The following is a 15,446-nucleotide window of genomic DNA, read 5'->3' on the forward strand; positions in this document are numbered from 1 at the left end:
ATCTCTCTATCATTGCCTTGGCTCGTTCAGAATTGGAAGTAGTTGTCCAATTAATTAGAAATTTCCCTGTGTCTGATTAACCCAGTCCTTTAAACTGCTAGTTGGCAGTTATTCCACAGTAGCAATAATTCATTTTACACTGTGTATGCTTCCATAGGTGGGGGCCTGCCACCCCAATCCAGAGCTTCCAGTCATCATTGTCCTTCCCACAACTAGGTACAAAGTTCTGTGCTTACAATGCGGCCCAAATTATTGATTCCCTTTTTGGACATAATGCTGCTAATTGTTAATCATAATGTTTTTGATTAAATAATAGATTTCATGCTTGAAGTCATTACAAAATGTTCAGCTAGACCAATTATAGCGCTCTCATTATAGCAGTACCTACAGGATGCAACCCTTTCTTCCTGGTGAAATTTAGTGGTCTGCCCTTTTACCAGTAGAGCTAGTATGTGTCTCATTAACGTGTCCTTTTTTCCTGTTGAATGACTCAATGTGATCTTTGGTGTAGTTTGATAATCCTCTGTGTTTCTGTTCCTGCCATTTGCTAGGTATCTGAGGGACATAGGGTCGGTGGGTCCAGGCACATGTTTTGTACTCCAGAATCACTTTACACTCCATCTACTTATTCAAAGACTAGCTCCACTTTCCTTTTCGATTACAGCCCCAAGTTGAGTCAGTGTTCCATCTTTCCAATCCTGAGAAACCTGAGGGCTCGGTCTCCTTCCAGAGAGGAAGGTTCTTCCTACCCAAGACTGGCCCCTGGCTTGGGGAAGCCTGTGCATATGTAGCGCTGGCAAAAAAAAAAAAAAAAAAAAAAAAAAAACCGCTGAGCAGCCTTGAGCACAGCTGGAGAAATGCAAAAGCAATTTAAAGTCCTCGCTGTCAACTAGATTGCAATGTCATTTTTAAAGGCTGAGATCTGAATTGACACTAACTCTGAACATGAGTGCCCAGGAGAGATTGAATAGAGAGGAAGAGGACAATGTCATCTCTCCAGCAGCCAGAGCCAATAGGGCTGAAAGCGGAAGGCAAGTGGAACACAGAATTGTTTCCCCAGGAGGAAACATAACTGAGAGACTCAGAGGTGGGCTGCAGCCTGAGGGCAGGTGACATTGGGAGGAACAATCACAAACTGAACCCAGTGGCTTTATACTGTAGGAAATACAGGGGACTGCCAGCCTTCACCAGGACAGGGAAAACACGATAGAGATGCTCTTCTGAGTGACTGCAGACTGAAGCCATGGAGCCATGTGAAGGGCCTCAGCCACTCACAAGGTAACAGGGAGCTTGCAGAGGAAGATGCAGTAATGATATTTTCTGCAGAGATAAATGACTGTTGCCTTAGAAGACGGTCAGCACCCAAGAAGATAGGAAAGTCTACCTGAAGAAGCAACAGCCAGTAGCGCTTCCTCATAGAGAAGCTGCTGTGTGACTGGATCATGTAATTGTGACTTTGTTTAACAGTGAGAACGTAAAGGGACATAGTTAGGATGTCTGGAACGCCAAGTGTTCTCTCTTCGTGAGGCTTGCAGGTGATGAGCAAAATAAGACATGTACAAATCATTCTGACACAAAGCAGAGCATCTCAGAGAAACCAGCCAAGTGTCAGGGGAAGTTGTTGAGAGAAGAGAGTTGTAGATTTAATGAGGTGACTGGCGTGGCAGAGCCTCAGAGGTGAGCAGGTGGGGAGGGGCGTCACAGTAGCAAAGCTCACCCATGAGAATGCAGACATTGGAGAAAATGGGTTTGGCGTGAGAAATAGTTATTGAGGCATTTCCCTTTAGATGGGGATGAAGTATCTGTCAGAAGACTCTAAGGAGCTCAAGGAAAAGCATCCATTCTGGAAAACCAAGAGTTTACAATGTGCACCTAAACAAGAAGGCACTTGGCCGTGGGCTCCAGAGCTGTACGGGATTCCTTGTCCTCCCCATTCCAGTCTGAGTACTGGAGACATTCCATCCCTGTGTTAGCTACTTTTCTATTGAGATAAACACCATAGTCAAGGCAGCTTAGAGAAGAAAGTTTACTTGGGGTTATGGCTGTAGAGGGTTAGAACCCAGATGGCAGAGCAAAAGTAGCAAGCAGCAGGAACAGCTGAGACTTACATCCTGAACCTTGAGCAGGAGGCAGAGAGCGCTAACTCTAAACCATGAGAGTCTTCTGAAGCCTCAGAGCCCACCCCAGTGACAGACTTCCTCCATCATGGTCTCACCAATCAGCCATAAACTTGGATATTCATATCCCCAAGACTTATGGGGGGCATCTCATTTAAACCACCACAGTCCCTAAATCTGGTCATCCTTGTCACCAAACTGCATTTCTCCTTGGAAGTGAGTGACTTGATTGTTCTGTCTTCCTGACTTAATTCCCTACTTGATGCTTACCCTAAATCTAGCATTTATAGTACCCAGGGTGATCCTGAAATGCTGGTTGCTTCCCTAGGGCAGCTCAGCTTCAGCACAACATCTAGAGCTGGGGTCAAGGACACTCACGGAGGTAACACAGCCTCACCACAGTGTGTGTTTTAGCATCATAAGTGGTAAATCACATTTTTAGACCTTACTGACCTTACTCACTCAATCTCTGAGACTAGATGACATTGCCCAGAATTGTTAAAAGAATGTCAAGGGAGGATCATTATTCTTGACCACAAATATGAGCACTGTTAGTTGCTGAAGCAATGGCAAGTCTCCCACCAATCAGGAGACTTCCACAGCATGGAGAGACACATGGGACAGAATGAATGATGAACTGAGGGGAATCTAGCAGACCTGCACACATGCTTTACCCACAGTCTCGTCCCTTCTGTTCCCATTCAGTAAAGGAGAAAACAAAGGCCCAAGAAGGCCAAATGACTCAGTCAAATTAATAGAGGTTCAAGCCGAAGAATTGGGGTTCATTCAGGAAGTGCTATGCCATTGAAGAAATTATATTATTTATTACTGACAAAATAACCGATTTCTTTTTAGTCACTAGTTTAGCAACTATTGTTCTGTCCTCAGTCCCATGAAAGCATCCAGTGTATTCAGAGAGCTCTGACAGGACCATGAGGAGCTAAGAGCACCCTGCTGAGGCTGCCCCAGGAAATGGGCAGAAGTTTAAATCTTCCCACTGTTGAAGAACATTTCAATAAATGGGCAGGCCACTGAAAAGCCAGTGGGCTCTCGTTTTTTAATGGTTTACTAATAGACTAGGGGATTTTTTTAATCATGGCTAGAGACTTGGCATAAAGACAGAAAAACTAAACAATAAACATCTTTTTGCTACATTTCCTACGACAAAGTAGAACTGGTCATATTTTACATATGTTAAGTGTTTTTGATGAGGGAAGCATTTGATTGTCTCTGTCTTCTTTTACCTGGAATCTTCATGAACAGTGTTTACAGGGACATAACGGTTTATCCAAATCCTCATGCCTAACTCATCTTTTGCAGAAACTGCCTTATAGAAGCTGTGACATATGAACTTCTGTCACAAGGAAAACATTTTAAATGTGTGATCAAAGTGATTTATTTCAGATGATCAGCAAGAAATTTTTTTGTCCAGGTTCCATTATTCCCATGCCCACTCATTCCCCAAGTCACTTGAGTGGCCGGCCATCTCTCACAGGGGAGTCAGGTCTCAGGGTACAGAGTACATTCTACCCTTCACGGTACACAGCAGCTACCCCAGGAGTCTTCAGCCAACTTTGCCAACAATGTCAACTCTAAGTATATAGATAGTAGATATAAAAGCAATTCTTAAATCACTCTTAAAGTATTTATCTAAAAAGAAAATGGGGAGCCCTAGGGCTGTAGTTCTGTTGCTCATTCAAAATGCATGAGGGTCTGAGTTCAGCACCTACCCCAAAAAAGAGTTGACTCAAGATATTTTGTTTCTTTATACTAAATTGAAAAGATAGTAAAATTAGTTCAGAAAAGTCACAGTCAGAAACTTACAAACTATTGTTCAAATGACTTCTGCCTAAAAAATTAACAACAGGAGGAAGAAAAATAAACACTCATTTATTATTGCCTGAGTAAAAATGTCACCAAATTGGAGTTTCTTTGAATTGACACATACAACAATGTAAACTCACCGCCCTCCTATACTGGTTAAAAAGCCCCGTACGGCCAGATAGTGGTGGCACATGCCTTTAATCCCAGCACTCGGGAGGCAGAGGCAGGAGGATCTCTGTGAGTTCGAGACCAGCCTGGTCTACAGAGTGAGTGCCAGAATAGCCTCCAAAGCCACAGAGAAACCCTGTCTCAAACCACCACCAACCCCCAAAAAAGCCCCATACAATCAGCATCAGAATTGCACTCCTGGGACAGTGACTGCCAACTCAAGGGAGGGAACAAAGAAAACAGACTCACAGTGTCATGTAAGGGAACTTTGTTTCAAGCTATAACCCACCTCTAAGTTGAAAACTATTTCAGTCTTGTGGGACTCACACTCAGCAATGGAAGGCTGTACACTCCAGACATCCTCACTGAGTCCTCATCACAGGGCCCTATTCAAAACAGGTCAGTGGGTGGCTTGGAGAGGCTCAGGAACTACATCTTGAACAAGCAACACTGTGCAATCTGTCTGTCCCTAACAGCCTATCCTAATGTCTTAGCATACCACAGAGCCACACTAACATGTGGCAACCTCCTGGTTACTCATTACTCTCAACAGGTGTGTGGGGCTAAGGGCACCAGAGAGGGTTGGATCCAGCTTGGCAGGGCATTGGTCAATGCATAGGCTCAATGTGATTGGCCAGCTGAGTCCAACTGGTTTAGGAAGAGAGATCATTGAACTACTGAAGGAAGGCAAAGGAAAGCCTGCAACTCCTTCCAGGCCCCTTTCTGATGTCCTACAAAGCAGTCATGTGAAGGCTGACCTTAACGTTGACACACATGAGTATATACATACAGACATAAATAATGTCATTTGCATGGAATGTATGTGCCATATTAAATGAAGTTTGCCTCACTTTACCTTTCCAGTGTTAGCTAGGAACCTCTCTGGGAAGGCAGAGGGCTATGTAACTTAGTGATTAAGACGGCAGATGTGTTGGCCTTGGGCAAGCAAGTGACTCAAGCCCTCCTTGTCTGCAGTTGCTTCACCGTGTAGTCGTGCTGTGAGGACAGTAGGAGGCAGCACACATACAGCATTTGAGTGGCAGTTGGTATATATCCGGTGTGGTAGTGGGTATATATCCAGTGTGGGTCACCTTATTTGGTCATCAGTGTTGTAATGGAAGAGTAGGTTTGTTTGTTTTTTTCACATATAGCATTTACTCTGAAGTCAGGGGAGATAAAGGAGTCATGGAAAGTTTATTGGAGGAGATGGATTTTGACCTTGGTCTTGAAGGATGAAATTGACTGAGATTAGCAAATAGAAATCAGAACCACATTCTAGACAGGATCCAACCAGGATGGGGTCAGGGCTTGCATCTGATCGTCTGGCTGTATTTTCTCTTTGTGGTTCACTTCTATACTTCTTAGTTCTTTATTTCCTCTCATCATTTTAAAATGATGAAAGTCATCTATTGCCATGACAACATAATACAGTGGTGAGGTCTTGCTGTTATGCTTCTTATTCAGAAGTGGTGTCTGTCAAGGCCATTTGAGCAAATATTTCTCATTCCCCTCCTATCGCTGTCTCTCTCACTTCCATTAACCAGCTCAAAATGAGATTTATAAACTGTCAGTAACAATGAGAGACAATGGTAGAATAAATCCCAGTAGTATCGACATACAGGAGCCTGAAGAACTCTAGTGGTGATCTCAACTGTGTGCTTGGTTTTAAAATGAGCCACTTAGCAGTTTCCCATTGTTCTCTAATCTGGATAGTATATTTGTGTAGAGCACAGACATTTCTAGCAGGAGACAGGATTAGAAACGGAGCTAATTCACTTTTCCCAAAACTGTCATATATAAATCCATGAAGATACAATATTAAGCTGTGCCATGTGGTTTTGCTTGTTAGTCATGGGGCTTCCCATACAGACAACGGGATGGCGTTTATGAAGAGTTTGTAGAGCTCCTCTGTCCAACTCCTCCACCCACTCACTGCCTGCCAGCTTCCTATTGTGAACCTGGCCCTAAGTCCTCACAGGTGATCCAGTCAGGCTTCCAGCTCTCCCAGGACTGCTCAGAAAGCCTTCCTTCAGTGGCAGTGTGCTGATAGCCTGAGGGAGGGAGGCTCAGCAGGAACTGCCGAGGACCACACTTGTATAAGGTCCTCTCACTAAGGAGATTCCCACTTCCCCTAGCAATTTCAGAGAGGGCCAGAGCTAGATGGATGGTATAGGACCATGGTTCATTCCTCAGGGTCCATCTGTAAACTAGAACTAGAGGAACATTTGCATGAGTCCACCACCCTACAGATCATGCCCTGCAGCAGAACATACCCTCATTTCAGCAAATGGTAAGAAGAGCCACTGTGTTTGGGTTATTTACTCAAGTACAAGTGAGGAGCAGAGCAGCCCACCCCCTGCATCCCCTTGGGAACTTGCTGGAGTGAATCCCAGGCTCCGTCCCTGGTCCTGGGAGCAACAGGACATCACAATGTTCTGCTCAGAGTCCAGCAGCTCCCTTTACCTCTCCTACCACAGAAAAGAACAGCAGGTCTCCTCCTTCCTCGCTTTCCACACTGGCCCCCACTCTCATTGCTTTCTCCTGCTGACCAGGTGTAGGAAACTCTTCCAAGGACTCACTTTCTAATGCTCGGGACAAATCTCAGTTACTTGTGGCCCCTGACATCTGCTGAGGCAGGGCTGCTCGAGGGCCTGAGGCCATGCCCTGTGACCTTTTTTTTTTTTTTTTTTTTTTTGTGGATAAGCCTGTAGGCTTTTTAAAATTAGAAAAATCCATATACAATACAATTTACCCATTTACTGAGTACAGTTCACCAGGGAGATTGCATATTCATTTCCTTTAAATTATGGTTAAAAAAAAAGAAATTTGCCATTTTAACCATTTGGGGGCACTGATTGTCATCGTTATTTGTTTGTAAAACTTTTCTGTCGTTCCAGCCCAATATTCTATGCCCATTAAATAAGTTTACATTTTTCTCTGCTCACCCCTCCCCAGACCTCTGGTATCTATGATCTATTTCCTTTTTGTTTGCCTATTCTAGATATTTTGTGTGTTGAATCATGCAGAATTTGTTTCTGGCTTATTTTATGTGATATTTTCAGGGTTCATCAATGTTTCTGGCTTATTTTATGTGATATTTTCAGGGTTCATCAATGTTTTAGTGTATTATCAGAACTTCACTCAAGGAGCTGGAGAGATGGTACTTACTACCCTTTGGTGGACTTACACTCTATCCCTAGAACCTGTATCAGGAGGCTCACAACCTCCTGAAACCTCTGGCTTCTATGGGTACCTGCACACACATGCACATACACAATTAAGTACAATAAAAAATTTTTAGAAAGGAATTTCAACCTTTTGATTGACTAGAATCCATGGTATGGGTATGCTAGGTTTCATTTATCCAGTCACCTGTTGGTGAGTGCTTACTTTGTTGTTCTGTCTTGGGTGTTATGAACAACACTGCTGTGGGACATTGAGATAATAATCACTGTTTGAATCCCATTTCCATTGCCTTTGATAATATGCCTAGGAATTGCATTGCTGTGATAACTGTGTTGGGCTTTTTTGAAATGCACTAGACCTCTGGGTTTAAATTTATTATAAGTGAGGAATGTGGGTCTTTATTAGTTAAAATGCACCTGGTTCTATCTGTTAATGTGAAGAGCTGCAAATGTGTGGCCAGTTCATTCCTGGCCTTCTTTTGGGTTCTTAACAATTATCATCTGGAAGAGTCCTGTGACAGTTAATCATGGATGGCTTTGTGACTCCATTATTCTAACTGGTTATTGAGAGCTTTTACTGTTTAACTTGTCGTGTTGTTGTACCATCTCCCACTGGGCTTTTCATCTTCTCGAGGACAGGGGCATGTTTCTTTACCTTTGTGCAGCTATTCCCTGTGGCACTGACTGAATCTGTAGAGCTCCAAGATTCCAAACTAATGGCATGTCATGTCTTTGCTCTCAATCTTCTGGCTCAGCACAGACTAAAGAAGAACCTCTTCAGCAAGCCCTTCCCTCTTTGTGCCTGGTGAGATTCTGTGCAGCTTGCTTCCCTGTTATCTCGGGGAGCACAGCTGATGAGAGTACACATTGAATGTCCTTTATCCAGAAGGCTTGAGACACCAGGTGTGGTGCTACGTGCCTTAAATCCTAGCACTCAGGAGGCAGTCTGGACTATAGAGTGGATCCCTGTGTTTTTAAAGGGCTGGGACAGAGCCTGCCCAGGTCTAAGGAGATGCCCCCCCCCCCACTGAGGGAGGTGGACAAAAGCCCTTCCCTAACTCAGCCGCTGTTTCCAACTGATAACCAATGAGAGGAAGAATTTCTTCTCCAGGAGAGCCTCGCTTACAGGCAGGCCCACACCAGCGCTAGATGGCCACCACTAAACAAACTCTGTGGTATTTGGAGAGGACTTTTATGTCAGAGGGGTTTGTCTGGGCATTTTTTTTTTCCTTACAAGTCTTTTGCTAATATATTATAGTATCTGATTTTGTATTTTTGTGGGATTTCTGGGGAGAAGGGAGCATGTCTCTGCATCTGTGTGTGTTTCTTGTTTTTTAGGGGTTTTTTCCTGCTTATTTTTCCTATTCTAATTTGTTTGTATGGCTGTTTTGTTTTTGTTTCTTGGTTGTCTAATGAGAGAGAAATGGTTTGGATTTGAGGATGTGAAGGAAGTTGAGGGAAGAAAAACCATGATCAGAATATATTACATAAAAATCTACTTTGAATAAAATTAAAATTGTTTTTAAAAAGACTTGGTGGCGCACGCCTTTAATCCTAGCACTCAGGAGTCAGAGGCAGGCGGATCTCTGTGACTTTGAAGCTACCCTGGTCTACCCAGAGAAACCCTGTCTCAAACACCCCCCCCAAAAAAAAAAGACTTGAGACCAGAAATTTCAAATTTTCTCATGTGCATACCCTCTAAAGGGAATTTTACACAATTATTCTTAGTGTGCCTGCTTTCTGACCTCAGCCTGTCACATCGTCAGACATGGGATTTTCCACTTGTGATATCATGTCAACACAAAAGGGTTTATCTTTGGGAGCTTTTATAACTTTGGATTCGAGCAGCTCATCCTATATACGAATAGTGATAGTACTAAGTCCCAAGAACAGCCTGTGACACAGGTTCTGTTGTCATGACCCATATTATTGCTGTGTAGACAACTAAATCCCTCAGAAATTGATTCCCAAGGCCCTGTCATCAGCATGTACTGAAGTTAAACATCTGACTGGAAACCCATGTTCTAACCGACAGCCCCAGCAGGGACCTTCTGCCCTAACCCAGGAAGGATAGGTGTATGGCCACTGAAGGAATGGCCCAGCCCCGACATGCTGGGTGTCAGGAGCAGGGCCAGGTCCCCAGAGCCTTCACCCCACTGCCCGTCCAGCCTCTGTAGGTCTACAGCCCTACTGACCTACTAGCCTTCTGCCCAGCTGCTCTTAAAAGTGCCCACTTCCCTACTCTCCCTGCGGTGATAAGACACTCATATTGGGAATAGCCTGGCCTGGGTCTGTGCATTAGTCAAGAGTCTGGGGTAGGAGGATTACTGAAAATTCTATCAGATTCTATAAATACTAGCTCTTTCTCCTATCAGATTAGCTGGAAAGTGGCCATCTTGTCTAGGCAATTGTTATTTCTTAAAATAACTGATCAGTGTACAAAAATAAATGAACATCCACTTTTAAACCCTTGCATAATGCGTAGTAAGTTCCACGTCTGCCATCCCAGCAGCCTATCACCAAGCCTCAGGCAGATGGAATTGGTTCCCAGAGGAACCACAGGAGCATAAAACTCTGTGAAAGCAAGTGCTGGCCAAGAGCCACCCCAAGCCTGCTCTTCCCCATTTCCAGGTAAAGTCTCAGAAGATCAAGACCTGGGGTTGGGGTGCACTCCCTAGTGGCATTGGCACCTAGGAGACTTGCCTTTAGAGCTCAGGACAGTACTGTCTCCCGACCTTGGCCCAGAGAATGGGAACTCTGCAGAAGGCCAGACCAGGCCATCCCTAAAAAATGGGTACCCAGAGGTCCTAGGTAGCCTAAACACAACCACTCAAATTCAATTCAATTTCTATTTCTCGGAGTTTCTGAATGATGATGCTGAGATCTTCAGAGCCTCACTCGTTCTAGCCCTCCACCAGCATCCTGGGTCACTGGACAACTCTTCCCTTCCTGCTTACACTATGTTGATTCCCACAGGCCCAAACCCCAGACTCAGGGCCCTCCTCTGCCTGCCTAGTTCATTGCTCAGACAGACACCAGTTCTAGTGGTCAGAGGGGTTGCCACCGAACTCTAATGAATCTGCCACATAGGGACAGCCCAAGCCTACCTGTAATTGTCCCGCTCGGCACCAGTGTGCCTAGTGCCAGGCCCAGCCCACAGTTCTAACTTCTCCCCTTAACTTTGCAGCACGGTCTCCAAGCAAAGAAAAAATGTCATCAGCTGTGTCACAGTCCACGATTCTCCCTACTCCGACTCCTCCAGCAACACCAGCCCCTACTCGGTGCAGCAGCGAACAGGGCACAATGGCACCAACACCTTGGACACTAAGGGGGGTCCAGAGAATCACTGTACCGGCAACCCCCGCACCATCATCGTACCCCCCCTGAAGACCCAGGCCAGCGAAGTGTTGGTAGAATGTGACAGCCTAGGGCCAGGTAACCTGGGACCACAGCAAGCCCGTACCATTTCTCTGCTTTTCCTGTTTTCTGCTATTAGAAATGCTAGTACTAGTGAAACAAAAAGTACCTAATTATTTCCGATGACCTATGTTGTGTACATGGTTCTGTGGAATTCTGCTATATCATAGAATATCATCATGTTCTATAGAGAACATTTTCCTCTTGAAATCCTGGCTGTTCTCATGGTGGCTCTGCTTCGGTCATGGTTGGTAAACAGCGTAAGCACCTCATTTCCTATCAGCTGGTCTGGGCATCCTGACGTCTTTCTAGGGGCCCCACTAATAGAGCAGGTGTGCTATGGAGGAAACACTTCCTCTGAGCTTGCCATATGGGGGGTCATGGACCCTTTCTTTATCAGGACTTTTTCTTGGGCACAGACATGTGAGCTGAGTGCATTTCTCTCAGTTTTGTTTAAAGAACTAACATTCCGTGAGGGTTGTTCTGAAAATTGCACCCTAGCAGGAAGCTGGTGAGCTGAGCCTTGGAAATGAGCACAGCTGTCCACCACCATGGGCTTGCGCAGCAGCATCTCTTCAGGGTTTCCATCTCTCGGACTCACACGGAAGAATTGGGAGACTAAGTCAAAAGGGTCTGCTTTTCTGCCACATGCTGTCATCAGCTTCAGTCAGGCCAGGCAGCATCTTCATGTCAGGAAGGGACACACTGTCAAAGCTTTGTCTAAAATGAGAAGCTGTTGTTCCTTGGTGGGGACCCCTGTCTGTCACCTGACATAGCAACAAAAGATACCTGAGATTACCCTGGAAGATACGGGTTCTTCTTTGCTGGTTACAGCATTGCCAAGCCTAGAAGATACAGACAGGCTGCTGGGGTACCACCACTCAAGGTGCAGAGCAGAATTCAAGATGAGATCTCTAAGGGTTCCCCAGTCCCCTGATGCAGCCAGCCTGCAATACTTCCAGTGTTCATAGCAAGCCTGTGACCAGCCCCCCCTTTTTATACCAAGAACTATATGCCTAAAAGGAAATGGAAACCGGCTTGGGCCTCTTTCTCCCTCACCACCTGACTGGGGGTGACCCATGTGTGGGATGCTCACAGGTCTCCTTGTCAGGCATTCTCAGGTACCCCCCAGCTACCTTCTTCAGAAGACAGGCTCTTTAAAAACATCTGCCTGGCACCCAGCCACTGCTGCTCATTTTATACCCTAGCTGGTCCCAGTCTGTGGGGTTGATGGTAGTTACAAAGTCCATGCTGTAGCGGTGAGAAGCAGAGTAGGGCCCACAGTGCCCTGGCTAAGAAATAGCATGAGGCTGCTGAGCTGCTCAGTAAGGGGGTTGTGCATATGGAGTGAACCCCACTCTAGTAGAACTTCATCATAACTCCACAGCTACTGTGATTTCCAAAGGAACTGCAAGAACACTGAGGCTCTCAGACTAGCCCGGGGCCATGCAGCTAGCCTCTCAGGAGCGGTCTGCAGCTTCCAGTGCTCTAGGTACATTTGCACACACACTGCTTAAATGAGGGTCTGTTCCCTCACAGCACAGGCTCTACATTAGGATAGTGATGGTCCCTTGCCACCTCTGCAAAGGAAGTCACTACCTGAGTCTCTTGACCCTTTCAGGACCTTCCTACATCCAGGGCTCTTCCACTCTAACAGCCTGACCCATTCTGACCCAGTCCCTCATGTTGTCACCACAGTAAAGGTAATTGGTGGGACACCAGGCTCTTTCTAACATTGCCATTTTGCACACCCAAGCTGTAGATCCCTTGAACTAATTGATTCTCCCTCTAACATACCTACAAAGTTTCTAGGATGCTGAACTAGAGCAGAGACCTGCTCCTGATCTGTCACCAGCAGGGAGGAGCTTGAGTCCAGCACACAAGCTCCTGGTTCCTAGAGGGAAAGGAAGCCCTGCTGTAGCCAGGGCTTGCAGCTTTGTTTGACCGCATATCTAGTCCTCAAAGACCCAGGTATGGACTGGGCTTTGAGAATCCAACTGGCTTAGCTTGGGCACTGAGTCCTAAATGTCATCTGCTCCACTAGTGCCTGGCTTCTCTGGATTCCTGGGAAGCTCAGTACACTAACCCCAGCACCTCCAGGGGGACTCTCACACAGAGGGTAAGTGGGAGAGGCCTTGGTGCCAGTGCACAGTCAGATTTAGGGACCTCTTTCTGGGACCCACCATCTCCTTCCCAGCAAATCAGATCTCCCCTTACTTGAGGCTGGGATCTCTTGAGAGGTAGGATGGTCCCTCTGCCTTCTGCATATGCCGTAATCTGCTGTCTCCAGGGTCCCGGTGTGCCTTCATCCCCCTAGAGCCAGTGCCTTTGATGGAACTCTTCTCCCATCATCACGGGTTGCCTTGGGGTTCTCAAGGCTGACTTCATTGCCCTGGAATTTGTCAAAAAGTTGACCCAGCCCAAGTCATTCACAGGCCCCATCTTTTATTATACATGGTTCCTTATCTGCCCTAAGAATGAGGTGTAGACCTGTATTTTAGTCAATTCCAGAACTCAACAAAGGGAATGAATCATTACTACAAAACACAATGTGACAGTGCTCAGAGGGACTTGGACTGGCGGAGATGAGAGGGTTCAACGGTCTTCTCCTCACAGCATGCTCCCTCCCACCTTGGGCAAAGCACTCCTCGGGCTTGTAAGAGAATCAGCATCGGTCTCTACTGCCCATCTCCTTGCTGGCGTTGCATTCCTGCCTAGACTGGCACTTGGTTGGCCTGGGGCAGTGGGAGGCAGGCTGTCCTTCAACCTTCAAACCAAAGCCATTTTCTTCTCAACTAATTCCTCTCTGTTCTTTAGCTTTTAAGGAGTACAATTAATATGTTAACTGTATGCTAATTGTGGCTTTTAAACCATACAACACCAATAGTACAGTTTACTGGGCCCTTTTGTTCCTGCGGGGATTCAAATAGGACACAGAGGAGGTATCTGGGGCCTTCTCCCGACTGTTTGCTGAGGCTCTTGTGCAGGTTTGCATCTGGAGACACACAGTATCACCTCATGACTGTCCTTGTTGCTTGCCTCAATAAAGAGGTTATAGCTAAGCCAAGTGTGGTGACACACGTCTCTAAAACCAGCACAGAAAAAGCAGAAACAGGAGTGTTGCAAGTTTGAGGGCAGCCTGGGTTACATAATGAAGCCTTATCAAAATCAAGAGGGGAGAGGAGAGGGCCATGGCCTGGCCATTTAGGTGCTCTTCTTTATATTCGGGGAGTGAAGGTCTCACCCCTGCCCAGCTGAACAATTCAGGCCTATCTTGCCCAACAATTAGCACCTCCCTGCATCCCCTGCCTTGATGCTCTGTGGTGCCTCTGATTACCACACTCACCCCATCTGCTCCTGTGTGGTACATGGTCACAGTGGCTGGCAGACAGCAGGTGCTTAGAACTTACCAGCTAGGTTAAGACAGCAGACTTTAATAATGCTTTGGGCTCCCTTAGTCGGGCACTTAGAGCCATCTAATATGGGTATTACCTTTCTCAGTCTCCTTCCCACCCAGCAGCATTGCACCCAGGATGTGCCAGAATGCAGACTCTCATGCCACCCCCAGCTGCAAGGCTCCCTTCCTGCCTGGAGAGAGTCTCTACATTGTCAGTAACAGCTGGTATTTCAGCCACATTCGGTTCTTAGGCCACTCCCTGGGAGAGCTAGTCTCATCCTGCCTTGGTTCTGGAGAGCTGCAGGGTTATTGCAGCTTCTGCTGTTCACCCCAGTTGTTTGTTAGGGCCATCCCTTGGCATGATCACGTCTAATCCCCTTGGCTACCCAGAAGGGATCCAGGCAGGCCTCCTTCCTTCCACACACCTCCCAGGTATTGCTATACATTTGCCATAGAGGACCAGTGTGGGGCCCAGCTTGGACCTGTGCCTTTACCCTGGGTTTTGTTACTCCCGTCTCCCTCATTTGCAACTCCAGCCCAGTATGCAGCCGAAGGCCAGAGCCCAACTGCCTCTCCAGAGTCAAGGTGAATGAATGCCTGACCAGGCCCAGGGACTGAGTGATTCATGCCTGAGCAGTCTCAGGAACATGTCCTTCCTGGAAGGCTATTGTTTACAAGGGGAGGGGGCAGGTCTTCTAGATAGCCAAGGACATGCCGCTAACCTATGACCTCTCCACCCTCCTGCAGCCGTTAGTACCAGTCACCATTCATCCTCCTTCAAGTCCAAGTCCTCCAGCACCGTGACCTCCACCAGTGGCCACTCTTCAGGGAGCTCATCAGGAGCCATCGCCTATCGGCAGCAACGCCCAGGCCCCCATTTCCAGCAGCAGCAGCCCCTCAATCTCAGCCAGGTAAACCTCAGCAGCCTAAGGGGCCTTGATGGCTTATTCCTATGCTAGACCAACCCTGGGAAAGGTGGTATCACTGGTTCAGAGAGCCAACCCAAGCAAAGGGAAGATAGAGTACTTAATGACATGGTGCCAGAGCTGACTTGCTGGTCAGATGACCCACATGGGCCCACAAAAAGGTGGGCATAGTGACCTGCCATTGCTCTGGGTCACCAGGCTAGCCCTGAAGTTGCCTCACTGTAGGAAGTCCTCGCAGTCAGCACCCCAGACCCATGGATAATGTACCCTACGACTTGCTCAAGTGCCCCAGTGGTTTGGGTTCTCTACAGGAGAGAATGCTCTTTGTTTGGATTGGTTCTAGAGGTCACCAGTTTTAGAGTGAGATTTCACAACATGTGGGAAGGCAGTCACTACTCAGAGAGAGAGAGAC

General features: G+C 46.5%; 1 protein-coding gene across 6 annotated transcripts in view; it reads left to right on the top strand.

Moving 5' to 3' along the window:
- The window catches only part of Hipk2 (homeodomain interacting protein kinase 2), a 190,508-nt gene that overhangs the window by 163,725 nt on the left and 11,337 nt on the right, over positions 1-15,446 (top strand). For all 6 annotated transcript variants that reach the window (XM_027391501.2, XM_027391502.2, XM_027391503.2 and 3 more), the window contains 2 exons: positions 10,482-10,729; positions 14,856-15,019. In XM_027391501.2, the coding sequence (XP_027247302.1) occupies positions 10,482-10,729; positions 14,856-15,019 (412 nt within the window). The remainder of the gene's footprint in view (positions 1-10,481; positions 10,730-14,855; positions 15,020-15,446) is intronic.

The sequence above is a fragment of the Cricetulus griseus genome, assembly GCF_003668045.3.
Source record: "Cricetulus griseus strain 17A/GY chromosome 1 unlocalized genomic scaffold, alternate assembly CriGri-PICRH-1.0 chr1_0, whole genome shotgun sequence".
NCBI lineage: Eukaryota > Metazoa > Chordata > Mammalia > Rodentia > Cricetidae > Cricetulus > Cricetulus griseus.